At 49.0% G+C, this 22,587-nt stretch overlaps 9 protein-coding genes across 9 annotated transcripts; 5 read left to right on the forward strand and 4 right to left on the reverse strand.

Annotated features, from left to right (window-relative positions):
• Window positions 1-1,035: 1,035 nt before the first annotated feature.
• FIESC28_10356 (uncharacterized protein) lies at window positions 1,036-3,218 on the reverse strand (the record flags this gene model as incomplete). The annotated part of the gene is made up of 3 exons (XM_031164488.1): window positions 1,036-1,272; window positions 1,330-2,669; window positions 2,729-3,218. The coding sequence occupies 3 exons, from the start codon at window positions 3,216-3,218 to the stop codon at window positions 1,036-1,038; spliced, it is 2,067 nt and encodes a 688-aa protein (XP_031011440.1).
• An 889-nt stretch (window positions 3,219-4,107) lies between these two features.
• FIESC28_10357 (uncharacterized protein) lies at window positions 4,108-4,969 on the forward strand (the record flags this gene model as incomplete). Its single annotated transcript, XM_031164489.1, has 3 exons — window positions 4,108-4,428; window positions 4,491-4,712; window positions 4,805-4,969. 3 exons carry the CDS (start codon window positions 4,108-4,110, stop codon window positions 4,967-4,969), a joined length of 708 nt encoding a protein of 235 aa, XP_031011441.1.
• A 51-nt stretch (window positions 4,970-5,020) lies between these two features.
• On the reverse strand, window positions 5,021-5,727 carry FIESC28_10358 (uncharacterized protein; the record flags this gene model as incomplete). The annotated part of the gene is made up of 3 exons (XM_031164490.1): window positions 5,021-5,326; window positions 5,376-5,592; window positions 5,642-5,727. 3 exons carry the CDS (start codon window positions 5,725-5,727, stop codon window positions 5,021-5,023), a joined length of 609 nt encoding a protein of 202 aa, XP_031011442.1.
• Window positions 5,728-6,162: 435 nt separating this feature from the next.
• Window positions 6,163-7,376, forward strand: FIESC28_10359 (uncharacterized protein; the record flags this gene model as incomplete). The annotated part of the gene is made up of 3 exons (XM_031164491.1): window positions 6,163-6,385; window positions 6,456-7,283; window positions 7,336-7,376. The coding sequence occupies 3 exons, from the start codon at window positions 6,163-6,165 to the stop codon at window positions 7,374-7,376; spliced, it is 1,092 nt and encodes a 363-aa protein (XP_031011443.1).
• A 1,364-nt stretch (window positions 7,377-8,740) lies between these two features.
• FIESC28_10360 (uncharacterized protein) lies at window positions 8,741-9,413 on the reverse strand (the record flags this gene model as incomplete). The annotated part of the gene is made up of 3 exons (XM_031164492.1): window positions 8,741-9,106; window positions 9,169-9,182; window positions 9,236-9,413. The coding sequence occupies 3 exons, from the start codon at window positions 9,411-9,413 to the stop codon at window positions 8,741-8,743; spliced, it is 558 nt and encodes a 185-aa protein (XP_031011444.1).
• Window positions 9,414-11,235: 1,822 nt separating this feature from the next.
• Window positions 11,236-13,657, forward strand: FIESC28_10361 (uncharacterized protein; the record flags this gene model as incomplete). Its single annotated transcript, XM_031164493.1, has 3 exons — window positions 11,236-11,493; window positions 11,553-13,188; window positions 13,239-13,657. The coding sequence occupies 3 exons, from the start codon at window positions 11,236-11,238 to the stop codon at window positions 13,655-13,657; spliced, it is 2,313 nt and encodes a 770-aa protein (XP_031011445.1).
• Window positions 13,658-14,519: 862 nt separating this feature from the next.
• On the forward strand, window positions 14,520-15,847 carry FIESC28_10362 (uncharacterized protein; the record flags this gene model as incomplete). Its single annotated transcript, XM_031164494.1, has 3 exons — window positions 14,520-15,101; window positions 15,154-15,382; window positions 15,432-15,847. The coding sequence occupies 3 exons, from the start codon at window positions 14,520-14,522 to the stop codon at window positions 15,845-15,847; spliced, it is 1,227 nt and encodes a 408-aa protein (XP_031011446.1).
• A 242-nt stretch (window positions 15,848-16,089) lies between these two features.
• FIESC28_10363 (uncharacterized protein) lies at window positions 16,090-16,980 on the reverse strand (the record flags this gene model as incomplete). The annotated part of the gene is made up of 1 exon (XM_031164495.1): window positions 16,090-16,980. The coding sequence occupies one exon, from the start codon at window positions 16,978-16,980 to the stop codon at window positions 16,090-16,092; it is 891 nt and encodes a 296-aa protein (XP_031011447.1).
• A 556-nt stretch (window positions 16,981-17,536) lies between these two features.
• FIESC28_10364 (uncharacterized protein) lies at window positions 17,537-18,664 on the forward strand (the record flags this gene model as incomplete). Its single annotated transcript, XM_031164496.1, has 1 exon — window positions 17,537-18,664. The coding sequence occupies one exon, from the start codon at window positions 17,537-17,539 to the stop codon at window positions 18,662-18,664; it is 1,128 nt and encodes a 375-aa protein (XP_031011448.1).
• Window positions 18,665-22,587: the final 3,923 nt, after the last annotated feature.

Consider the following 22,587-nt stretch of genomic DNA (forward strand, 5'->3'; position numbering starts at 1 on the left):
GGGCTTAGACGCCACTGAGATCGAGCTGTCAAACGCTCAAAGCGTTAAAGAAGCTCGGAGCGTATTGGTGGGGGAAGTGACGCTATTATAGGTGGGGAGCCGGGGGGTCATCCACTGTAACGCCTTCTAGCTGGGGGCCCCGCACGCTGGAGGTACCGCCTGGACCATGACCAGACTGCTGGGTTCTTAATTCTGGAGAAGAGTGTGCATCAATTCTTGGTATGGGGATAGGACTGAATACCTCCACTGAACTGCATGTATCCGGTCGAGACTTAAGCCGTTGCGGTTGAGCCTCTTAAGCAATACAAATCACCAGCTCTTAACGGTCCAATGGTATCCATACTTCTCATGGTCTAACACAATCTCCATGGATTCATCGCGACGGCCAACGGTATCAACAACCCCTGCTCCTCTAAGCCATCTCCAGCAGGTGCTTTTAACCACTAACTTTAGTCGACCACACTCCAACTCAGCCCAGTCCTGCATCGGCCAACGGCGTCTGGTGTCTTCCCTGCATAGGTGGTCTCGGTTCCGACAAAAGCAAATCCTCTCTGTGATCAGCTAGCCGCCCGTTATCACTCACTGTATCAGCTTCGAATCCTTCCCGTCCCTATTATGGAGTGGACATCTTATCCTCGTGTCATAATCGCAATCACATGCTCCTGCGAGTCGACATGATAACGCGGGGAAACGGAACCATTGATATCAGACTCCTTGTCTACCACGAAAAAAGACCAGACCCTCGTAAGCTATCGAACCATATCGTAAAAGCGTGGCAATCCTGCTACACGTTAAGCTTGGACCAGAAAGGCAGCTGCAAAGCCACGAAAATGGTCTCCTCTGGCACTCGTAAAAGGACGCTAGATACAAGAGAAGTTGTATTAACAAAATAAAGCAGACGCTGGTTGAGCTTTTATTCTACTGTTTGCTCCTCAAGTCAGAGCGTGATGATGCAACCAATTAATACCACCGTAGTACAACCCAAAGATTTGTTCCGATCCACGCATAAAGTACAATAAAGAATGCTCGGGTCCACTAATTCGCCTTTTTGGCATCCTGCATGATAGCCTCCTTCTCACCACTATCGAGTTTGATGGTCTTGCCGGCGATCTTCCCGTTGACATCTCTTGGCTGTCTTTGCCATCCGGTGGTAAACAGCTGCCCCATATCGAAACGAGGCAATGGGTGGCCTTCGGTATTGATAACGACCTTGTCAAGAGGAAGAAGATCTGAAGGTGAGAACAAGAGGTAGAAATACTTTAGTGTTTCAGCCTGTTGGTGCTTGTGTTAGTATTTCAACTCCAGACGATTTGATAGTTCAGGACTCACCAGCCAGAAGCTTTCCATGTTGTCGCGTACCTTGGGTGGCACGACGTTGGCATTACGCAGGCTCGTAAAGCCCCCTCCATTTCTGACAGCTGTGTGGTTCATGAAGGACTTGAACATTTCCCAGCCCCATTCACGGTATCGGTTATCGTTGGTGATTCTCCACATGTAGAAAAGACTTTCGACTGTTTCTGGTCGCTGGAGATTGTGAACGTCCCCTGACTTGACGGTGAAATCCTTGCGCCATCGCGCGTCTGGGCTTGGGTCAAAGTTGGCTGGGCCCTGGCGAGGGTTCCCGTACGCCGGTGGTTCACTATCGATTTCGAAATAGGTAATTTCGGCTGCCAAACCCGTTGCCATGTATTTATACATGCCCCAGCATGTTTCCGTCAACTCGCGTGCCAGTTTCATGTCTTCATCATTCTTTTTGGACCAGGTAGGGAGCTTGCGTGCCTCAGCCTCTGTGAGACCCTCCGTGGCTGCCAATGCTATCGTTCCGGGCATGAAGCACACAAGATGATCCATCTTGGGACTGAGAGCATTGTCCAACCCATTAGGTCGCTCTCCGATGATGGTAAACTTCTCTTTGGACGTGTATGTGACGAGGTGTTTGCGGACACCCTCAAGAGCTTCATACCACATATCTTGGTAGATAGGTTCTTTCTTGTTCGTTTGAAGATATTGTTTAATGAGATATTCGTAGTATGAGTCGCCACGGCTCCCGAGTCGGATGTTTTCGTCTTTGAACTTTCCTGTGCCTGCATAGATGAAGATGGGGACCAAGCCGTCTTGGGCTCCCTGATCGTCGACAACTTTCATGACATTTTCAACTCTATCCCAAAAGTCCTTCTCTCCGGTGAGTTTTGCAAGGTACTTGAACTCAAGTTGAAGGGTTGTCGCTTCAGCAGTCGAAGAGGCCCCGTTATCGGCATGCGACTCGATACCCTGGAACTTTTGAAGGTTGACACTTGCATATGGGATACCGGATGGAGAGTCGAAAGCACTCATGAGACGATCAGCCAGGTCTTTGGCCTTCTCCAAATACAGGTCTTCTCCAGCGGGTCCTAGTTTGTCCTCTGGCACTGGCGCGAGCTCTGGAAATTCGGTAGATAAGTAGTGTGCACTGAGAAGACCGCCCATCATGCGAATGGTGGTCTCAAAAGTATTCACATCTTGGTCTTGATCCCATGTCAATGATTCCCAAATCCATTCGCGGGCGTCTTGCAGACGGGAGGTCAGGTTCATCAAGATCATGGTATCCAGGGAGTCGACAATGATCCAGCCAAGCCCCTTAGGCGCCATATTCTCACCCGTCTTGCTTATAGGGTGAAATTCGTCGAATCCTGCATTGAGTTCATCGGTCAGCCAACATGGGTCGTCTATGATATGGAGCCAAACGTACCCCAAGCATGACGACTGTAGGCATCCCAGCTCAGTTCAAATGCCTCTACCACACGATCTCTCCTGTGGTCCCAGTCCACCTTCTTATCGTGTTTGGACAAGCCTGTAAAGCTCCAATCGGTCGTTACGGTCCTCTTTTTGGGAGCCTTGGATGAAGATCCAAACCAGTATATCAACGTAAAGATGAGGGCAATGATACCCAGCACCTTCTTGCGTTTCCACCATGGTCTGTCCTCATCGTCGTAAGGCATCGCGAAGGGTTTGTCCTTGTACATCGGTAATCGATCTGACTTCTTGGATCTTTGTCCAGAACCCCAGAATTGATCTTCGAGATCTCGTTGGCGACTATTGAAGTCTGGAGCGGTTCGGGGCATAGAGAAGGCCATAGCTACTTCATTTGCCTCGACCCTCGATGGCGCAGGAATGTTTCGAGATTGCGGGCGATTAAAAGTGCTTGTGTTTCGGTGGAGGTTGAACGGATCTCGAATCATTGGCCTGGTGTTTGCATTTCAAGGTGGGACTAGACTAAGGAAGTTAGGAGCAAAGGAGGTATGGAGAGCTGCAGCTGCAGGAGACACGCTGTAGGAAGGTGTTAAGGACTCGGGAGGGTTATAGAAAGAAGGCACAATGCACTGAAACGCAAGTTTTGTACAGATTGCCAAAAAGGACTTGGCAAGAATGATCCAAATTAAATCTCAAGCAAATTTCAGAGGCGAAACAATTCAAAGGCGCAAAAGAACAGCAAACAGCATGAGGTGTCAGGAATAGGAGCTTGGGGTAGCTCTGCGTCCACGACACGAGACCAGGGTGTACAAGGATCGATATATTTGCCGACGCTCGGGGAAAGGCACTCACCGAGTAATGGTAATGTTTAGCGCCCTGGCCCGAGCACTTGGATTCAGCGTCTCGCTAACATACATTTTAGTCGTACAACAGTCAAGATGTTTGTTGTAGGCAGGTGCTCATCAGATGTTATTTGCGTTCACGTAAGAACAGGAGGTGCAATCCAATAGGGAATATGCAATTGCGGTTTCCCAATGTAGACATGCAGATTAACTCTATCTGGGGAGTCCAGACGATACCTTTCTTGGAAGGGGTTGCTGTTTCTTCGATGTCAGATAGATACCCTTCTGATTCTTTAGCTCTGCAGGAGTAAACGATGAAAGTGCCTGCATCTTCCATGTATCGACACACTACTTTCGTCAAACAGTCGTGGCGCCGTTTTCTATACCGACCCAAGCACCAGTGGGCATCTGTGAGAGAGACCAACGTGGGCCCGACCTACGCACCTAAAATACTGTAGTTGCACGTGGGAAGATACCCAACTCAACACATCCTGCTACATACTTGATCTTTGAACAGATAAGGTCATCCAACAAAATGAGTATAGAGAATTTCCCTTCACTGAACTCAGAAGAATTTACTGAGGCATGCCATCATCTCGACAGGCAATACTGCCAAGCCTCACTAGGTCCTGAACGAGCACGTTGGAAACTCAGGCTCTGTAATGCTCTCTGCACCGACTTTGCTTATGGTGGTGGTTTCACGACGTACATTCAAATTAGACGTCCCCTCGAGTTCGACTTGGACCATGGAGATCTATCACTAGACTTGGATGGGTTCTCCTTCTCAGATGAGAAAAGCCATCATGTATCAATAGGAGGAGACAAGGATATGCTAGATGCAGAAGAGGCAGACGAGGTAACTTATCCTCAATACATGTTACTGTTTATCAAATTCAAGTTGATCTTACGAAATTTCAGGCTGCTCTTATAAGACAGCGAGCTCGCCCGGAGATTGCTATGGTGGAATACGAAATTCATCTTCACCCCACGTATCGTGTTCCTTGTCTATGGTTCACTCTACGCAACCTACCCGCAGATGAGCCCGCATTCGACGTTGATACCGTCTTTCGCCGTCTTGTCCCTGATGAGTACAAGGCTGGCCTCCGGGCACTCGGCAATGTAGGCGGAATATCGGCCGATGTAAGTCTTGAGAGGAGAGCTGTTCGCACAAGTCAATTCATGATTCTGGGTATCGTCAAGATCGGTTGGCCTAACTAACACCTTGCTCACAGCATCACCCTATTACGGGTGTCCCATCCTTCTTTGTCCACCCATGCTTGCTAGGAGACGCCATCTCCAAATTCGAGTGCGACAGGACGAACTATCTTATGATATGGCTCGGGCTTGTGGGAGGCTGTGTAGGCCTCTGGGTACCCAAAGAGATGGCAATGCAGTAGACGGATATAGATTGCGTCTCTTAGAGATGTAGCCGACCTTCCGTTGGTTCATCAATCATCATCACTGTCCTCCTCCATGGCCACGTCCGAATCACTATCCTCTTCGTCGCGAGTTCGCTTCTGTCCCCGATCACCTGGTGTAGCGGCGTCTTCCATAACTTGGTCGGTGTTCGCGGTGGGTTTCGGAGGAAGGCCAGAGCCAGGGGCAGGTGCTGCTCCAGGAGGTGGCGCGTTGAAGATGCTCTGTTGCAATTCGGTCTGTTCGACATTGGCGGCACCGGCGTTCATAGAAGGGATCTTAAACGTGCCATCAAGCTTGGCCACAAAGTTGGACTTTGACTTGGCATATTGTATTTTCTGAAACAAAGTTAGACAAGAAGCAATTACAACAGAACGGGTTACTAACCAAGTCGCGGCCAAGGAATGAGTGGCCCTCAAGAGATCTCATGGCTTGTGTGGCAGACTGCACGTCTCTGAACGTGATGTGAGCTTGACCACGCATTTTCATGGTCTTGAGAGCGACAACGTCCAGCACGGGTCCGTATGTCGAGAAGAGCAAGTACAGAGCGGTTCGAAGATCGGCCTTTTGGATTTTCGAGGAAGGAAGATTTGTGACATAGAGACTATTGGAGTCAGCATAATCCATAGGTAACAGGACAGAGAAGTACTGACGTCTGATTAGGCGGAATGGGTTGGACCTTGGCCGGCAAGGACGAGTTTGGTTGAAGACCGCGAGGCGCGGTGGCTGCAGCGGCCATTGTGGTAGTTGTATGGGAAAAGGTGGCTCCAAGTCGATGTCCAATATATTGCGATCAATGTTCCAGGATGCTAAGTATGCTACCTGGTCGAATGATCTGGTGATGCGAGTAGGCGCAGTCTGGTCGACGATATGGATGTGCAGCGGTGTTGATATGGAATGGAGATTTTTCCGAACTTAGGTCGACGGATTTACCAGCCTCACACCATGAGCACAGCCGCTCCATGCCCATGGACGGCCCACCCAAGCTCCATTGGGTGTTGGCTGCTGGAGCTTCAGCGCTACCAGGTACCTACGTAACCCCCCACCCCCACCGCCAACTCAACCTACATACATTGGCAACGTTGGAACCTTACGAAGCCATTCTTACACCTTCATACTCTCAATCGACTCAAAGCGATAGTAGAGAGCTCCTCCTATCGTAAATACAACCACCATGAGCGCCCCCGAAGTTCACCACCTCTTCCATAACCCGATCGCCGACCACTCCTTCTCGGCCGATCAGTCTGTCCTTGCTGTCGCTCGCGATACCAGTGTCGAGCTATATGGCAAGGTTGGCAATGCCTTCAAGCTGAAGGACTCACTCAAGGGTCACGATAAGACAGTCACTGGTGTTGACATTGCTCCCAACAGTGGGCGCATTGTTACATGCTCCCAGGGTTAGTCTATATAGAACTACCCCCTAAACCAATTTCTTGATACATTGGCTTACCTTTTAATCTTCCATAGACCGTAACGCTCTTGTCTGGGAACCCTCTCCTGAGGGCTATAAGCCAACTCTTGTCCTTCTACGAATCAGCCGAGCCGCTACTTTCGTGCGCTGGTCTCCCTCCGAGAACAAGTTCGCCGTCGGATCCGGTGACAGGGTCATTGCTGTCTGCTACTTCGAGGAAGAGAACGACTGGTGGGTTTCTAAGCACCTGAAGAAGCCTATCCGTAGTACCATCACCAGTGTTGCCTGGCACCCCAACTCGGTTCTTCTGGCTGCTGGATCTACCGATGCTCACGCCCGCGTCTTTTCCGCCTTCATTAAGGGCATGGACTCTCGTCCCCCCCCTGGAGTCTGGGGTGAGCGACTCCCTTTCAACACTGTTTGTGGAGAGTACCTGAACAACTCGGCCGGATGGGTGCACTCTGTCTCTTTCTCTCCCAGTGGAGATAGCCTTGCGTTTGCTGCTCACGACAGCAGCATCACTGTCGTTTACCCTTCTGGCCCTGAGCAACCTCCCCGTGCTGTTGTCACCGTCTCTACTCAGCAGCTTCCCTTCAAGAGTCTGATTTGGACCAGTGAGGATGAGATCATCGCTGCTGGCTACGACTGTGAGGCCTTCCGCTTCAAGGGTGGTGAGGGTGGCTGGCAGCTGGCTGGTCCTATTGAGCAAAAGGGCCGTCCTGGCCTGGGAGAGCACCGTGAGGAGTCTGCTTTGAACATGTTCAGGCAGATGGATCTCAAGGGCAAGACCAAGGATGACACTCAGCTTCAAACTACCCACCAAAACACCATTAGCACCGTAAGACCTTTTGAGATTTCCGGTGACCGCGTCACAAAGTTTACCAGTAAGTCTCAACGCCGCATATACTACACTTTGCGAACTGACAAATATTGCAGCAAGCGGCGTCGATGGCAGAGTCGTTGTGTGGAATGCTTAGATAGTCCATGTAGCTCAATAATATGCAGAATAGAGCTGTGCTATTTTTCATGAGCCTGAATTTATCCACAGTTCAGAAGAGGAAGTGCAATGACCACCAAATTCTGCATGTCCATGTTTGTCGCATGGATTTCTCCTCCATACATGAGCAGGCACTGCCTACCTAGATTCACCTGAAGCAAGTGCGTGAAACCAGGCCTCAGGGTCTCAGAAGAGTTGGTCCCCGAGACCATAAGAGACGAAATAACTTAATCACTTTATGTCAGCTTAGACCAGCACCTAGGCTATTTTATTTTAGCAGCCTAAGCCTTCGAGGTTATCCCTTCTGTCACCTACCTACCTACCTGCCAGACATCTTGATGTCTTTCGATTGCGGTATCAAAGCCCAAGATGAAGGAGCATGCTCGCTTCCTACTTCACAGCTGGGAACTAACTACCTACGATTTGTTCTTCTCCTACAGCTTTATTCCTTCCCTGGCGCTATGTAGCTCCTGCATTTATTCATGCTCACAATGTTCTTTCAGGAGCTTTTCTGTTCATGTCAGAAGATTACCTACCTTAACCCAACAACAACAACAACATATAATTCTCCAGAACCAACAGTCAAACATTGTATGAGAATCCATTCATCCCGATCAGCAAAAGAAAAATGGACCGAAGAAACGCAAACATGTGCGTATCAGTTGGGTTTTTGGCAGCTCAACTTCGCCTTATACATGATACTTGCAATGAAGCGTGCATACATTACCTCGAAATGTTTACGGAAGATTGCAAGCGGGGGCCTGTGCCTGAAGACAGGCGTCGGATCATGGAGATGCACGAAACGGTCGGAGCCTCGGACTCTCTTCTGGAGAACGCTCGAACCGTAGATACGATACATAAACTTACAGGTACCGCTCGCACTCTGGATCCTAGACAGTTATCTCCAGATCTTTTAGGGCTTCCGTTCCCCGTCGACCTGATTGTTGCAGCTTCTATCATCAGAGAAGCATATGAAAAACCCGATAAGCAACATGATGTTTTGTATGGCTTGTTTCATACAGGCTATATACTGCTCGGTGTCCTTTTAGGCTTTCCGGAGAAAGCCGACGACATACTTCGAGCCGCTGAGAATGCCTTCACGATCGACGTTACTTTACTGAAGGCTACGATTGATAAGATGATCGGGCGAGGACAAATCAACACAGTGGTCGAGCAAGGACAAATCATCCCAGTGGTCAATCAAGAGCAATGGGGCAGTTTAGCCATGCGATTCCGTAATTGAGTTTAGACTATTTTGCCATCACAGGCAGCCGTTTTGCACCTGATCGCACTAAAGGTTGGTCTGCACTCTCTTCAACTTATTCATTCCGGTTAATTAATCAATTAAGGAAGAGCGATGACCTCAATTTCGACATCGACGTTCTTGGGAAGAGTCTTGACAGCGACGCAGCTACGGGCTGGCTTGTGAGAGAACCACTTCTCGTACTCGGTGTTGATCTCCTGTGAATAGTAAGTAGGATGAAGACTAGCGATTCTGGCAAAACTAACAGCAAAGTAGGACATGTCGGAGATGAAGACTGTGGTCTTGACAACCTTGGAAAGGGATGAACCGGCCTCCTCAACAACAGCTTGGACATTCTTGCAAGCCTGGCGGGTCTGCCCAGTGATGCCCTCAACAAGCTCGCCCTCAGGGGTGAGGGGGATCTGACCAGAGCAGTAGATCATGTTGGGGGTCTTGATAGCTTGGGACTGTTTTCAGACTCGGTGAGTATATGTCTTGACTCTGTCAGTGAGGGGTAGTTTCAACATACGTAGGGACCAAGGGCTAGAGTATCATCAGTATAGGTGTTGTAGTAATGAAGAGAGTCATTAACTTACCCGCAGGGGCGTTCTTGGTGAAGACGATCTGCTGGTCGGAAGACATTGTGGATTGTTGTCTGCTTGAACGTGTGAACTTTGCTGCTGCTGTGACGATGGCTTGCTGACGAGGAGCTGTCTGGAGAGACGAGGTGATGAAGCGGGGAGCTGCTCTACGTGCAACCAGAGAGAAAGACATTGTGGATAGAAACTGGTGTCGACGGTGACAGCTGCTGACGTACCTGTATATGTGAAGAGGATTTCAAGTGAGATCTGAAGAGGAGCTGAATTGCGTTTAAAGAGTTGGTTAGCTAAGAGCAAGGGTTGAAAGATACGGTCCTCAAGGTTTGGATGCCGTGTTTTGAACGAGAGCTCCCGGAGGTTCGGTGACTATTCGGAGGGGACCACCGAAGCTAGCCAATGAAGATACGCACCTTGAGGGAATCAATTGGAATTAATTATTGGTTTAGAGTGCCCGAAATGCTACAAAAGGTACACTGAATCAGTTAATTGCTGCTGCTGAGCTCCGTTGATCGGCTAGCTGATGAGGTAACTGCTGGTACGTTTCCGATCATGCCCCGCATTACGACCTCCGGCGACGGCGTCCGAGGATTGAATCTCAGGGTCCAAAACACTGAAGAGAATATTCCTTTACTTTGAGATCAGCAGTTTTGAGTGAGGTTGAGATAGGGTATGAGTACCTCAGCTACAGTTCATACCGAGGGTTGCGTCATATCATCAACTTTGTAAGTTATAAGTCATGGTTCTCATGTCAAGCACCCGGGTGGTAGACGTACTATGATGATACCACGGAGCTAAACTGATGATATTTGCATGTTTGGTTATTGTAAAACTGATACAGCAAAGAACACAAAGAGAATCCATGGACTACATGGCTTTGTTTCATGAGGGTTGGTGGTTTTTGCCTTGGGAAAGGCGAACTGAACATTATGGATTCTTTGTTTGAGGATTCAATTGATCAGCCCAAGCAAACAGCGCTTGGGGACTGATATTTGGTTACAGTCTTGCAGATGAACCCGAGATTTCTTTATTGAAGCTTTATTCAACCCCAGATCAAGGATAGCTTTCTGATCTTTGCTGAGACTGGATCGTGCTTCGGAGGGCTATTCAAGTTACAATACCACCAACAGTCGAGGTATGTATGAAGAAGCGTTTCTCAAATTCAATGACTGTCTGCTTATTTTGATTGAATACTGGCATTTGTTCTGTTGTCCAATTGCTTCGTTACAGATATTGATGGATGTTCTCAATCTTTCTCAGCCCTGTACAGACGGGAGTTTCCAGACGGGATCTAAGAATGGAAGCATCACAAGCAAGTTCCAGGCTGAATATCAGCAACAGTGGGGTTCAATCAAGCTCAAACGCCGCGTAATTGGGCCCATAGCTCCTATTGAATCCCCTAAGAAGACATGGAATTTGTTAGCAGCAACAGCTGTCAAGTGGCTGAGGGCTAACAAGAGTGGGGTCAGACCATCGATTTACCCCTGCGTCCATCCCCAAAATGACAGGGGGCCTCCACTAGAAAACCTAAGAGAAGAGGCAAGCTGGCCAGGTTGTCCTCGACGGTAATTAGTTCACTTCATTGGATTGGATTGGAGCTGAACTTACGTCTTCAATAACTCAACTTCTTCCAAAGGGAGGCTTCTCTTTTTTTCTTCTATTTTATCAAAACTGCCCCCTTTTTTCTTTTTCCTTTCTCTTGTTCTTATAGGTGCGCAATTCTTATTTGTGCGTACTCTTCCTCCTCCTATTCTATCGTTCCTTTGTTTCCCTATTCCCGTTTCTTCTATCTCTTGGTGTAACTCAGGGCACTTCTATTAAACCCCTGAGGTAAGTTTTGAGACCTGTCATTCCTCTGGACCCTTTGTGAGACGTGTTTGCTCCATTGCATACAGTACTTGATATATGTCGTGGCATTCACCTTTCTTGCTTCAACGTCCATCTTCAAAACCTCCCGTCCTTGGCTAACCGTCGCATCGTATAGCCAACCGAGTCCCATCATGGCTCGAAGCTCCTCGCCGCCGCAGGGCAGCCTGCGACAGAGAGGCGCGCCATCAAAGAAGCTCTCCGACGACAATTTCAACCCCAGCCCTGAGCTTGACAAGCTTGCCAAGGCTGGTGCTCAACGGGCCGCTATCCAGAGCGAGACCGAGTACAAGATTGGTCTCGCAGTCATCACTGTCTTGTCCTTCGTGACTCGATTCTGGGGTATCAGCCACCCTAACGAGGTCGTTTTTGACGAGGTTCATTTTGGAAAGGTAAGCTTGAGACCGAATATCCCAATTGCGGAAGGCAATCGCTGACTTTGATGCTACAGTTCGCGTCCTACTACCTCGAGCGAACCTACTTCTTCGATGTCCACCCTCCTTTCGGCAAGCTTCTTTTCGCCTTTGTTGGCTGGCTCGTCGGTTACGATGGCCACTTCCACTTCGATAACATTGGAGACTCCTACATTGCGAACAAGGTCCCTTACGTGGCTTTCCGAGCTCTGCCCGCTACCCTCGGTGCTTTGACCGTCGCCGTTACATACCTTATCATGTGGGAGTCTGGTTACAGTCTCCCCGCCTGTATTCTTGCCGCAGGCCTTCTGCTACTCGACAATGCCCACATTGGACAGACCCGACTTATCCTCCTGGATGCTACTCTCGTCCTTGCCATGGCCTGCAGTCTTCTCTTCTACATCAAATGGTACAAGCTTCGACATGAGCCCTTCTCCCGCAAGTGGTGGAAGTGGCTTATCCTTACCGGATTCGCTCTTTCTTGTGATATCTCGGTCAAGTACGTCGGTGTCTTTGCTTTCGTTACCATTGGCTCTGCCGTTGTCATCGACCTCTGGGACCTCCTCAACATCAACCGACCTGGTGGTGCTATCAGCCTGCAAGAGTTCGGCAAGCACTTTGCTGCTCGTGCCTTCGGTCTGATTATCATGCCTTTCTTGTTCTACCTGTTCTGGTTCCAGGTTCACTTCGCTGTTCTCTACCGATCTGGTCCCGGTGACGATTTCATGACCCCCGAGTTCCAGGAGACCCTGAGCGACAACGTCATGTTGGCCAACGCGATCGATATCCAGTACTACGACAGCATCACCATCCGCCACAAGGAGACCAAGACCTACCTCCACAGTCACGAGGACCGTTACCCTCTCCGATACGACGATGGCCGTGTTTCCAGCCAGGGCCAGCAGATCACCGGTTACCCTTACAACGACACCAACAACTACTGGGAGATCTGGCCCGCCGACAACAACAAGCAGCTTGGTCGCATCGTCAAGAACCACGACCTGGTCCGTCTTCGCCACGTTGGTACCGACAAGATCCTCCTCTCTCACGATGTTGCCTCTCCTTACTACCCTACCAACCAGGAGTTCACTGCTGTCACACCCGAGGAGGCCCTTGGTAAGCGTGAGAAGGACACCCTCTTCGAGGTTCGTCTTGAGCACGGCAAGAAGAACCAGAACTTCAAGTCTGTCGCCGGTCACTTCAAGCTTATCCACAACCCAAGCAAGGTCGCCATGTGGACTCACACCAAGCCTCTTCCTGAGTGGGGTTACAAGCAGCAGGAGATCAACGGCAACAAGCAGATTGCACCCAGCTCCAACGTCTGGATCGCTGAGGATATTCCTTCGATCCCCGTCGACAGCCCTCGTCGCCAGAAGCCTGAGCGCAAGGTCAAGTCTGTTCCATTCCTTAAGAAGTGGTTCGAGCTTCAGCGCGCTATGTTCTACCACAACAGCAAGCTCACCAGCAGCCACCCCTATGCCAGCCACCCTTACCAGTGGCCTTTCCTGCTCCGCGGTGTCAGCTTCTGGACTCAGAACGAGACTCGCCAGCAGATCTACTTCCTCGGTAACCCTGTTGGTTGGTGGCTTGCCAGCAGTCTTCTCGCTGTGTACGCCGGTATCCTTCTTGCTGACCAAGTCTCTCTGCGCCGTGGAGTTGACGCGCTTGACCGCCGTAAGTCATATCATGATTCTCTTTTGAGATACACACTAACAAGTTGAAAGGTACCCGCTCCCGCCTGTATAACTCTACCGGTTTCTTCTTCCTTGCCTGGGCTACTCACTACTTCCCTTTCTTCCTTATGGGACGACAACTTTTCTTGCATCACTACCTTCCAGCTCATCTCGCTTCTTGTCTTGTCGCCGGTGCTCTTCTCGAGTTCATCTTTAACTCGGAGCCTGCTGAGGAGGTCACCATCAAGGACAAGAAGGGCACTGTCAGCCCCAAGCACCACGTTACCGCCGGTGAGCGATTTGCCGGTCAGAGCATGCTCAGCGCCTGGATTGCCTGTGGCGTTATCCTGGCTCTGATCATTGCCGGCTGGTACTTCTTCCTTCCTCTTACCTACGGTTACCCTGGCCTCTCTGTGGATGCTATTCTCCGAAGGAAGTGGCTCGGATACGACCTGCACTTCGCCAAATAAATGATGGCGCAGGTCATGTAACGGATCTTTGAACGTTGATAAGATTCAAGAGGATGAGGAGGATTTGTATGGATCATGTGGTGGAGTATCATAGACTTCAACTTGGCTTGTAGGACATTATGTCAACGATCAATGGAGGGAAATATCAGGGTTCAATGGAGAAAATGAACCCTTAGTTACCTGACGAAGCTAATCTCTCAATTTTATTTTGACGAACCTAAAGACTCTGAAGCTACTGAGAGCATAAAGACGTTGGTCCAATATTTCTTTATCTATTTGAACGAATCGATCATGTAAGAATTGCAGAGTGAATGGTTTCACGGTGTCTTGGCAGGGGAAGCTTGAGCCCCTGTAAACCGCTAAAAATATGTACCCCGGATCATCATCAGTCAAGACCACTCTGAGGTCCAGAAGCACACGTTGCAGTAGATCTTGGTTGGTATCCGTGTCTTCGGAAGATTCTACTATATGTGTGCTCTTATATGGATGTCGAGGTCTGGTTGATAGGGGATATCACTGCTAAAAAGAACCCCTCGTATTAGAGTGTTACCCCTGTTATGACGATATATTAGAGGGCTGTACTCCGTAAGTACGCTGGGTCGACCAAGGAAAGGCTGAACCCAAATGGAGACTGCACTCCAATAGTTGACATGATCAAGCAAGGGATGCATACAAATTTACATAAATCCAATGCAATCCTTCCAAAATCAGCGAGATTGGTCAACCATGATTTTTCTTCTCAGATGATATTTTGTGTCTTAAACTGCTAAACCTGCCGCACGGTAAATCTATATCCGCTTCAAAACTCTCCAGATCCTTTACGATGCTGCTTCGCTGTCCTCATCACTGCGCATAAGCAATCATGGTCTCGCATACAAACCGCCTCTACCTCCGGCGTCTCCTCCGCTCGCGCTTCCCCAAGATCGTCTTCATCCTTCTCATCATCATAAATATCCTCGACGTTCTCCGTATTCACAAGAACCTAATCGATGCCGACCGCACGCCCGCTCCAAAGCTCTCGCAGCCGCCAGAGCGCATCTACATCGCTAGCATGCACTTCAATAACGAGCGCGTGATACGAGACCATTGGGGACCTGCAGTTGTACAACTGTCTAAGCTTCTCGGGAAGGAGAATGTCTTTGTTAGCGTGTACGAGAGTGGGAGCTGGGATAAAACGAAATGGGAGCTGAACAAGATGGCAATAGAGCTGGAGAATATGGGCATTCCACATCGCGTGGAGATGTCGGAGTCGACGCATAAAGATGAGATCGAGAATCCGAATAAGGGCGAGGGCTGGATCAATACGCCGAGAGGGAAGCGCGAGTTACGAAGAATACCGTTCCTGGCCAAGTTAAGGAATAGGACGTTACAGGACTTGATCGACTTGCAGAAGAAGGGTCAACATTTCGACAAGGTTTTGTTTCTCAACGACGTCGTTTTTACGGTATGTTATATTCTAACTGTACCATGGCGCATGGCTTCTGACTCAATTGCAGATCGATGATGTTCTCAAGCTATTGGGCACAAACGGCGGCGATTATGCTGCAGCCTGTTCGCTTGACTTCTCGAGACCACCAGAGTATTATGATACATTTGCGCTGAGGGATACCTCTGGATATGCGCATGCAATGCATACATGGCCATACTTTAAGTCAAGCGTTTCGAGAAATGCGCTTGTAAACCATGTGGATGCTGTGCCTGTTGCCAGTTGCTGGAACGGAATTGGTTTGTCTACTTTCTGAGCTGATAATCGCAGTAACTGACATGATCTTAGTCGCAATGCCTACTGAGCCTTTCACCTCTTCTTCCAAACTCCGCTTCCGCGGTATCCCGGACTCCTTAGCAGAGCGTCATTTAGAAGGCTGCGAGTGCTGCCTCATTCACGCAGACAACCCTCTCACCAAGACCCGAGGTGTATATCTCAACCCTCATGTCCGCGTGGGCTATAATTCCGCCGCATACAAGGTTGTACACCCTGAACAAGGTGCATGGGTTTCTACATGGCAGATCTTCTCTGGACTCTGGATCAACCGCATTATGCGATGGGTCTCAGCACCTTTTGACTCGTTAGTGGTGAGAAAGCGTGTAGCGGCGTGGGAGAAGGAGGGTATAGGGAGAAGAGAGCCTGGTGAGTTTTGTCTGATTAACGAGATGCAAGTTCTCGTTGAGCGAGGCTGGGCACATGTTTAGATGCGCTTGAAAGATCACGTTATAAAAAGGGAGAAAGCCGAGATACCCATAGAGTTAAAATTGAAAGAGATGTTTAGCCTGGATATCAAGAACAAAGCCATATGTCTATGAACCTATCAAACTCCAAGCTCTACGATACTTACCGGCCATGGACCAGCCATGACTCTATTGGACAGATGCCAATGCTCCTACATCTTGACATTCAGGGGCCCAGCCCTCTGCATTGTCATTTACCTGATTCTCTAGCACAATTTCCTCCCAGGACGTTCATTGAATAGAACAGCCTCCTCTTCCATATCCACAGCCTTGTTCGTGTTCCATTTATCCGAGTTGATCAGAGTCGTCCAACGATCTCTGGCCGTTAGCACTGACCGCACAACCTCTACGTTTTGGTGCAACTCCTCTGGCTGCTTTACAAAGACTTCTTTGACAGAAGCCTCCGAATCTGATGAAGACTCTTCCATGGAAGGATCGACAATAGTCGCAACCTGCGGCTGCACATTTTGCCATACATGGCCGCGGATAATGCGAACAGGTTTGAAAGCGACTTTCAAAATCTTTACCTCTTCTTCCATCTCTTCTTCCAAATCATCCTCAGACTCGTTGATTAGTCTGCTACAAGACTCAGTGTTGTTAGTACGTGGCCGGTGAACCGAGTGTATGATACGGGCAGGTGGTACTTGACTTTGAGGAAGATTGGGAGTGTCCCAGTAGGATTGAGTTCGAGAATCGTCGTGCCTAACAGCCCTTTTATGTCGATCTTCAGAGCGTAGGGATGATTGTGGTGCTGGTAACTTGATTTGATTTATAGTGATGTCCAAAGAAATGTTATTCAAATCATCAATAACTTTGTCGGGGATTGGCTTAAGGTTAGGGTTCGAAGGTAGAAGGGATGGCTTACCAGTGGCCAAGCGGTGATCCTGCTTCGAGGAGGAGACTGGTTGTGAATGAGACTTGTAGGTCTCACGCAGAGCAGCATCTCGAGCCCGTTTGACAAATTCATCCTTTCCACTAGCCATGAACTCCATCGCTTCGAGTCTTCCTTTTGGTCTAGGACATTTTCTGGGTCTGGAGGAGACATTCTGTCGTCGTCCAAGGACGGTTGAAGGTTGATTTCCTATAAACAGAGACATGGTGAGTGGGCAGAAACAGAAAAGGAACTTGATAATGGTAGTATGCTGAGCCAACCGTGAGGACAAAGGTTCGCTTTAAGGGAACTTCACGTCTCCTGATTAAGTTGGAACAGATGAGTCATGGCAGTTTATTCAAAAACATGTGGTGAAATATCTATTGTACTCATAATGCAGGTTTGTGCGCTTTCATTACAGACGAACAAAGAGGCTTGTGCGTGACTTTGTCTATAAGTTCTGTAACAAGCTTCAGGCTGTTCTTTAATGTTGCAGAATAAGAACTATAACAAGTGCTTTGTCCAAACTCTCATAATTCTTGGGTATTCGCTCATTAACATAGCAGAGTAAAGTTTGATGTACATAAATATCTCGTTTACTCCCACTCCCACAGGTTTTTTCCGATACTCCGATCACCACTTCTTCAACAATCTTCAGTCTAGGCTGGTTCAACAGTTGACCAAGAACTCGACTTCAAAACTCCAAAGGCGCACATCTTTGCGTCTGTCTGTATCGACCAGAAACTTCTCTACACTGGATAACAACACATCTTCCGCCCATAATGTGTCAATCCTACATCAACGAGTACGAGTCTTGTCACCACAACAAACTCGACAGAAAAGAAAAGTGCTGGCAGAATTTTGTCGAGACTCACTTGTCGTTCCTGGCAGCTTGCTTATATCCTACAGGCTCCCATAACGATGTCAAAATATCCAATCCTGTCCATGGAATGTGTGATAGCTGCACTAAGCGTAACCAGCAGAACACCCGTCGAGACTATGGTGGCTTCACTGCACAGTTGACTGCACAGTTGACCCAGGGTGTTGGAAGCTCCCGGGGTATGGCACAGGTTCAGGCATCTGTTTACCCCTGGGAACAGATACAGCCATCTGATTACTCCTGTGGAGGTCAGAATGAGCCTCCTGTGAGATCCCCTGAGAATTCTTACCAGCCTCGGGCTTATCCAACTCAGGGTCACCAGCACCAGGCTCAAGCAAACAACCCTTCTCAGCCGGATAGAGCTCTCGGTTCTAGAGCTCTTGAATCTGAAGAAACTCCTCGACCTGGCTATGGATATGCCAGAGCACTTCAGTATCAACGTTATGTCAGTCAGCCTTCCAGACAGGTAAGTCATGGCCCAGATGGTATCGAACTGACAAACCTGCAGCCCTCTAACCTTCGACATAGCAACAGTAACGGCTTTGTCAACAGCTCAGAGCCTAGTCCTTACGAGATAGAGGCCACTGTCGGCAGGCGTGACAGTATTCTGTCAGAGAATGGACGCGCCCCGGCTCAACGTACTCGCAGGCCTCTCTCGCCCATACCTAGTCCCCACGAACTGGAGTATTCTCTTAACAACAGCGACAGCGTCGATTCACTGAGTGCAGCGGCAAAAAAGACCACCAGCAGTCGTACAAGACGCCGTCCCAAGAAATCTGGTACCCGCGGAAACCTAGAGATCAAGGATAAACTTCCTCGTCCCGCTCCAAATCCAGGGCACTGTGAGCAAAACCCCGTCCCTCGCAGGGTCGCAACGCTGCGAAGGGAGCATGGCCCTTCTTCAATTGACCGCTCCCAGACGGTGTCTCCTCTCACTGAGAGCGATCTGAGAGCTCCTTTTGTTCCGATCCCTGAGCACGATGAGTACCCTGAGCACGATGTAGACAGCAACTACCCCGCGCGTATCTAGATTGTAAGGAGAATTGAGGGAATGAGAGGCGTAGATTATGAGAGATGTTGAAGGATTACGTTACGACGAAGATGATATTTCATGCATGGAAGACCTCAAAGTTGAACGACATTTTATGCATCGTAACAAGCAGCACGTAAACTTTATTGAGTATTTTATTGAGTAATTTTTTTTTTAATCTTTTTAATTTCCAAACATGTGAAAACTTGCAACCGTCTTGCACGGTGCTTTAGTGAGATGTACAATAATGCAAGATGTTCTGATAGCAGCTTGCAACGGAACACACCATATGTCTGTCCTCTTACGAAAGTTAATCATATCGGCAAGTGAGTGACGACATAAGTTGCGTTATATGAAAGACCTCGATGCCTCAGCGTCAGTGAAGGATGGTGTGGTATTATCAATCAGATGCTGAACATCCCCAAATATAGACTTACACAAATCGCCAGCCAAATATAGTCAGCCAGGGATGAACTGGTAGGAGCGAGCAGATCGTCACTAGGATTGAGAATTTACGGGCAAACATCGACCACCAAACCTATGTCATTGTCGAATAAGGAACCTCGACTCGTAGATGTTTTGATCATGGATTGCACTAATTAAGCTTGTTGGGAGGCGATATTCTAGGTCATTTGCTACATCTCGAATCTCGGGACAGCAGCCCTGTCATCAATCGGGACGGGACTGAAGGGACCAGTTGCACAGGGATGAGCGAGAGAAAACAATGCGTTTCAAAGCGGGTGATGTCAGTGGTTCGTTCTTAGAATAACCAAAACTGCATACGTATTCCTTGCGAACCAGAATACGGGTGCCTTGAGAATGGGGTTCATCACTCGAGGCATCCAAATTTGTCCCCGGTCAAGCATAGGCTGCTCCATAAAACAACATCTTATTGGCTTATGGCAGGGACCTTGTTAAAGTTGACGACGATGTAGAATAGGACTTTTGTGTTTCATACCATACCGTTCCGTTCGGAAAGTCCTGATACTATAAACGAATGAATGCAGTGGCCGAATAAAACGTCGAGCTTGCGTGGAGACGTACGTAGGATGTGGTTGTTTTGGTAAGAAATGCACATCTATGATTGCGTACGTGGATCTGGTCTTCTAGTTTAGTTGCGACTAGAAAGTGGATGACAGACAGACTTCCCACGCTTGGCAACGGTCTAGATGGCATTGCGATGGCTTCATACAAACGTACCCCTCTGCAAAAAGACCACTGGACGTTTCTGCAGATGGCAAGCCAAGACTTGTAATCCGTAGACGCATGACAAATTTATGCATGTTTCAAGAGGCCGGCGGCAACGGTGACTCCTCCTGATCAAGAGGAGAGTCTCTCGATAACAACCTTTGGCTGTGGCGGATACTGACCGATAAAATCTGGGACCAACGGCCTCAATCTGGGATGCTTGCTTCAGGGCAACATCTCTGGAGGGTTAGCAGTGCGATGAGATGCAAATGCAATGCAACGGTTGGGGGATGGGGGTCCACGGTCCATAACCAGAAAGGGAAATCGCCGGTCATTGAGTCAACGGTGACATGACAATCGTTTCCACCAACCCCTGCACCGAGAAGCAGCCCTATGCGTGGAGCAAATGCGCGGTCGAACCTGGTCAATTGGCCGTGGGTCCACGCTACGGGGACGGAGAGAAGGAGGAGGCATTGGCGGTGGCCAGAACTGTATGGTTACGGAATACAGGAACCAGATTGTCAGAATAGTCAAGGAGAATTCTCAGAAGATGGGGGTGTGAGACTGTGGGAGCTTTGGTCTGGTGTTCGTTCTCGATCTGAGAACACGCAGCGAAGCTTCATGTTGCGTACAGCATGATGAGTCGCTGTCGCGTTTTCTTCAATAAGGGATCTCTATGACGATCATGCCTTGAATGGGTGTTTATCTGCTGCTCGAAGGGTCTGAGGACGACAATGCATGTCTTTATGGGTTGTTGGTTGCCGAGTCCCCTAAACAACAAACCTCGAATTTTCTCACACAGCTAATAGCCCAATGTAGTTCGAGATCCCTTCAATCCAAGCTCAAGAAATCAAGAAATCGATGCTAAGAGGGTTGCAAAGAGGCAGAGCAACGCCATTGCAGGCACAGCCGTCAAAGAGGGCTGAGGTGGAGGGCCGATATGCAATGCTGCCAATGCATCAACTCCAGTAAAGTGCCAGGAATGTCCTGTACGATACAGTGTAATTTGTAACACCATCCGTCTCATCGCTTGCAGACCACCAGGAGCGAATGGGATAACACCCAATGGCCAGTTTTATGTCGGTCAACAACAATCAATGGGCGAAGTTGTATGACCGAGAACTAACAACGGGAGATGGCCGCACGAGGATCAAACGGAACAGAGGTTAGAGCACTGAACAGAACCAGACCAGACCACAGCAGCCGTACTGTATTGCTGACGGTCTAACCAAGTCACGGACCATCAGAAAGATGCGAGTTGAGCCAGCGGGGCGTCGATCCCTGCAGACTCTCCGCAAGGCGTTTTCGATAGGTTCATTGCAGCGGTAACTGGTTGTTGCTTGTGCCATTTCCGCGACACTAGGAACGACCAAACGTCATCCGTATTTCGGTAATACAATCAACAACACCATTTTCTCTTCCCCCCTTACGTTTCGGTCAATGATCGTGACAGTCGGGTCGTGTCTAAAACAGGACGTTTGTTCAGACTCGGAATGAGGAAACACCCATTATGTGTCGAGTACGCAAAGGGCCGCGACTGTCGCTACGCAATGAATGCATTTTTGGCCCCCGAAATGTTCAAGTTGTTCTTGGCTTTTCAATGAGATCAATGAGAGATCTGGAAATTGTTCTGCCTCCCATCGCAGAAACTGGACTGTAGCCGTCAGTAACTACAAAGGTTCTGTCTGGTATTGAATTTGGGGTGCGAGAGGAGAGAGCAAGTCGGAAATGGCGGAGTTTGTGGGGATACGGGAATGTTTTTTGTCATAGTCGAGGTACCCGAAGTTGTAAGCCCGAACTCGAATCCGTTGCGGCTCTGCTGAGGAATTGGGGGGGATTTTGGTGAGAAATGTAGGGAAATTGGTGAGCAACGAGAGTTTACAGTCTCTCATCTCTGTTAGCGACATTGGTACTCTCCTCAGAACTGTCCTATCATGTTCAACTTGGTACAGGGGTGCCCCTCCTCCGCACAGACAACGCCCCAGCCCGTCCGCCCTGCGCTAAGCCATTTTGGGAGGAGTCTCTAGGCAGCAGTCAGGATGGGCTGAGTTTAGCCCCCGGTTGGTTTCTAAGCATAACCTCGTCCAAAGACACCGAATTTCGCCCTCTTCCTTCTTTACCTCTCCCAGTTCATCAATCTGACTCTCTCGTCACTCTCCCACTCTCACTTTCATAATTCTTCCTCCTTGATCCTGAGGCCACGGCGATTCAATCCAATCCACTCGGAATTTCCACACGCCCTGCGGATCCCGGAATCGTACACCCTCTCTATCAACCCTCATATACCCTTTTTCGCCCCGTCCTGCTCTTTCCTCCAGTTCCACCCGCCTTTTCCATCGCAACGCATCGCAGCGAAGCGCAACGTCTACTTTCAACGCGCATCTATCTCAATTGTCGAGACTCACCATTGATCTCGTCGAATACATATCTCGTCGAGGTTTTCCGAGTTCATTTTACTGCCTGAGGAACACATAATCAGTCCGAGCTACTCGCCGCTCGTCTGCGCCACCTCCACCGCATTGGTTCGCCGACAGTCAAGCTGATCAATCAATCTCTCTTTCATCTCTGACCTGGTAGGGTTACTATTTTATCTCGTCTTAACATTGGAGTCTTCATCTCTTCACGTCGTCTTATCTTGTTTTCGGTTCTCTCTGGCGTTACTTCCAATTGTCGTTGATATTCGTCCATCACCCGGTATCCCAATCTGGCCTTGATCAACGTCTAGGCCTTCGCTC

Source organism: Fusarium coffeatum, assembly GCF_003316985.1.
Source record: "Fusarium coffeatum strain FIESC_28 chromosome Unknown BRIP53273_contig_302, whole genome shotgun sequence".
Lineage (NCBI taxonomy): Eukaryota > Fungi > Ascomycota > Sordariomycetes > Hypocreales > Nectriaceae > Fusarium > Fusarium coffeatum.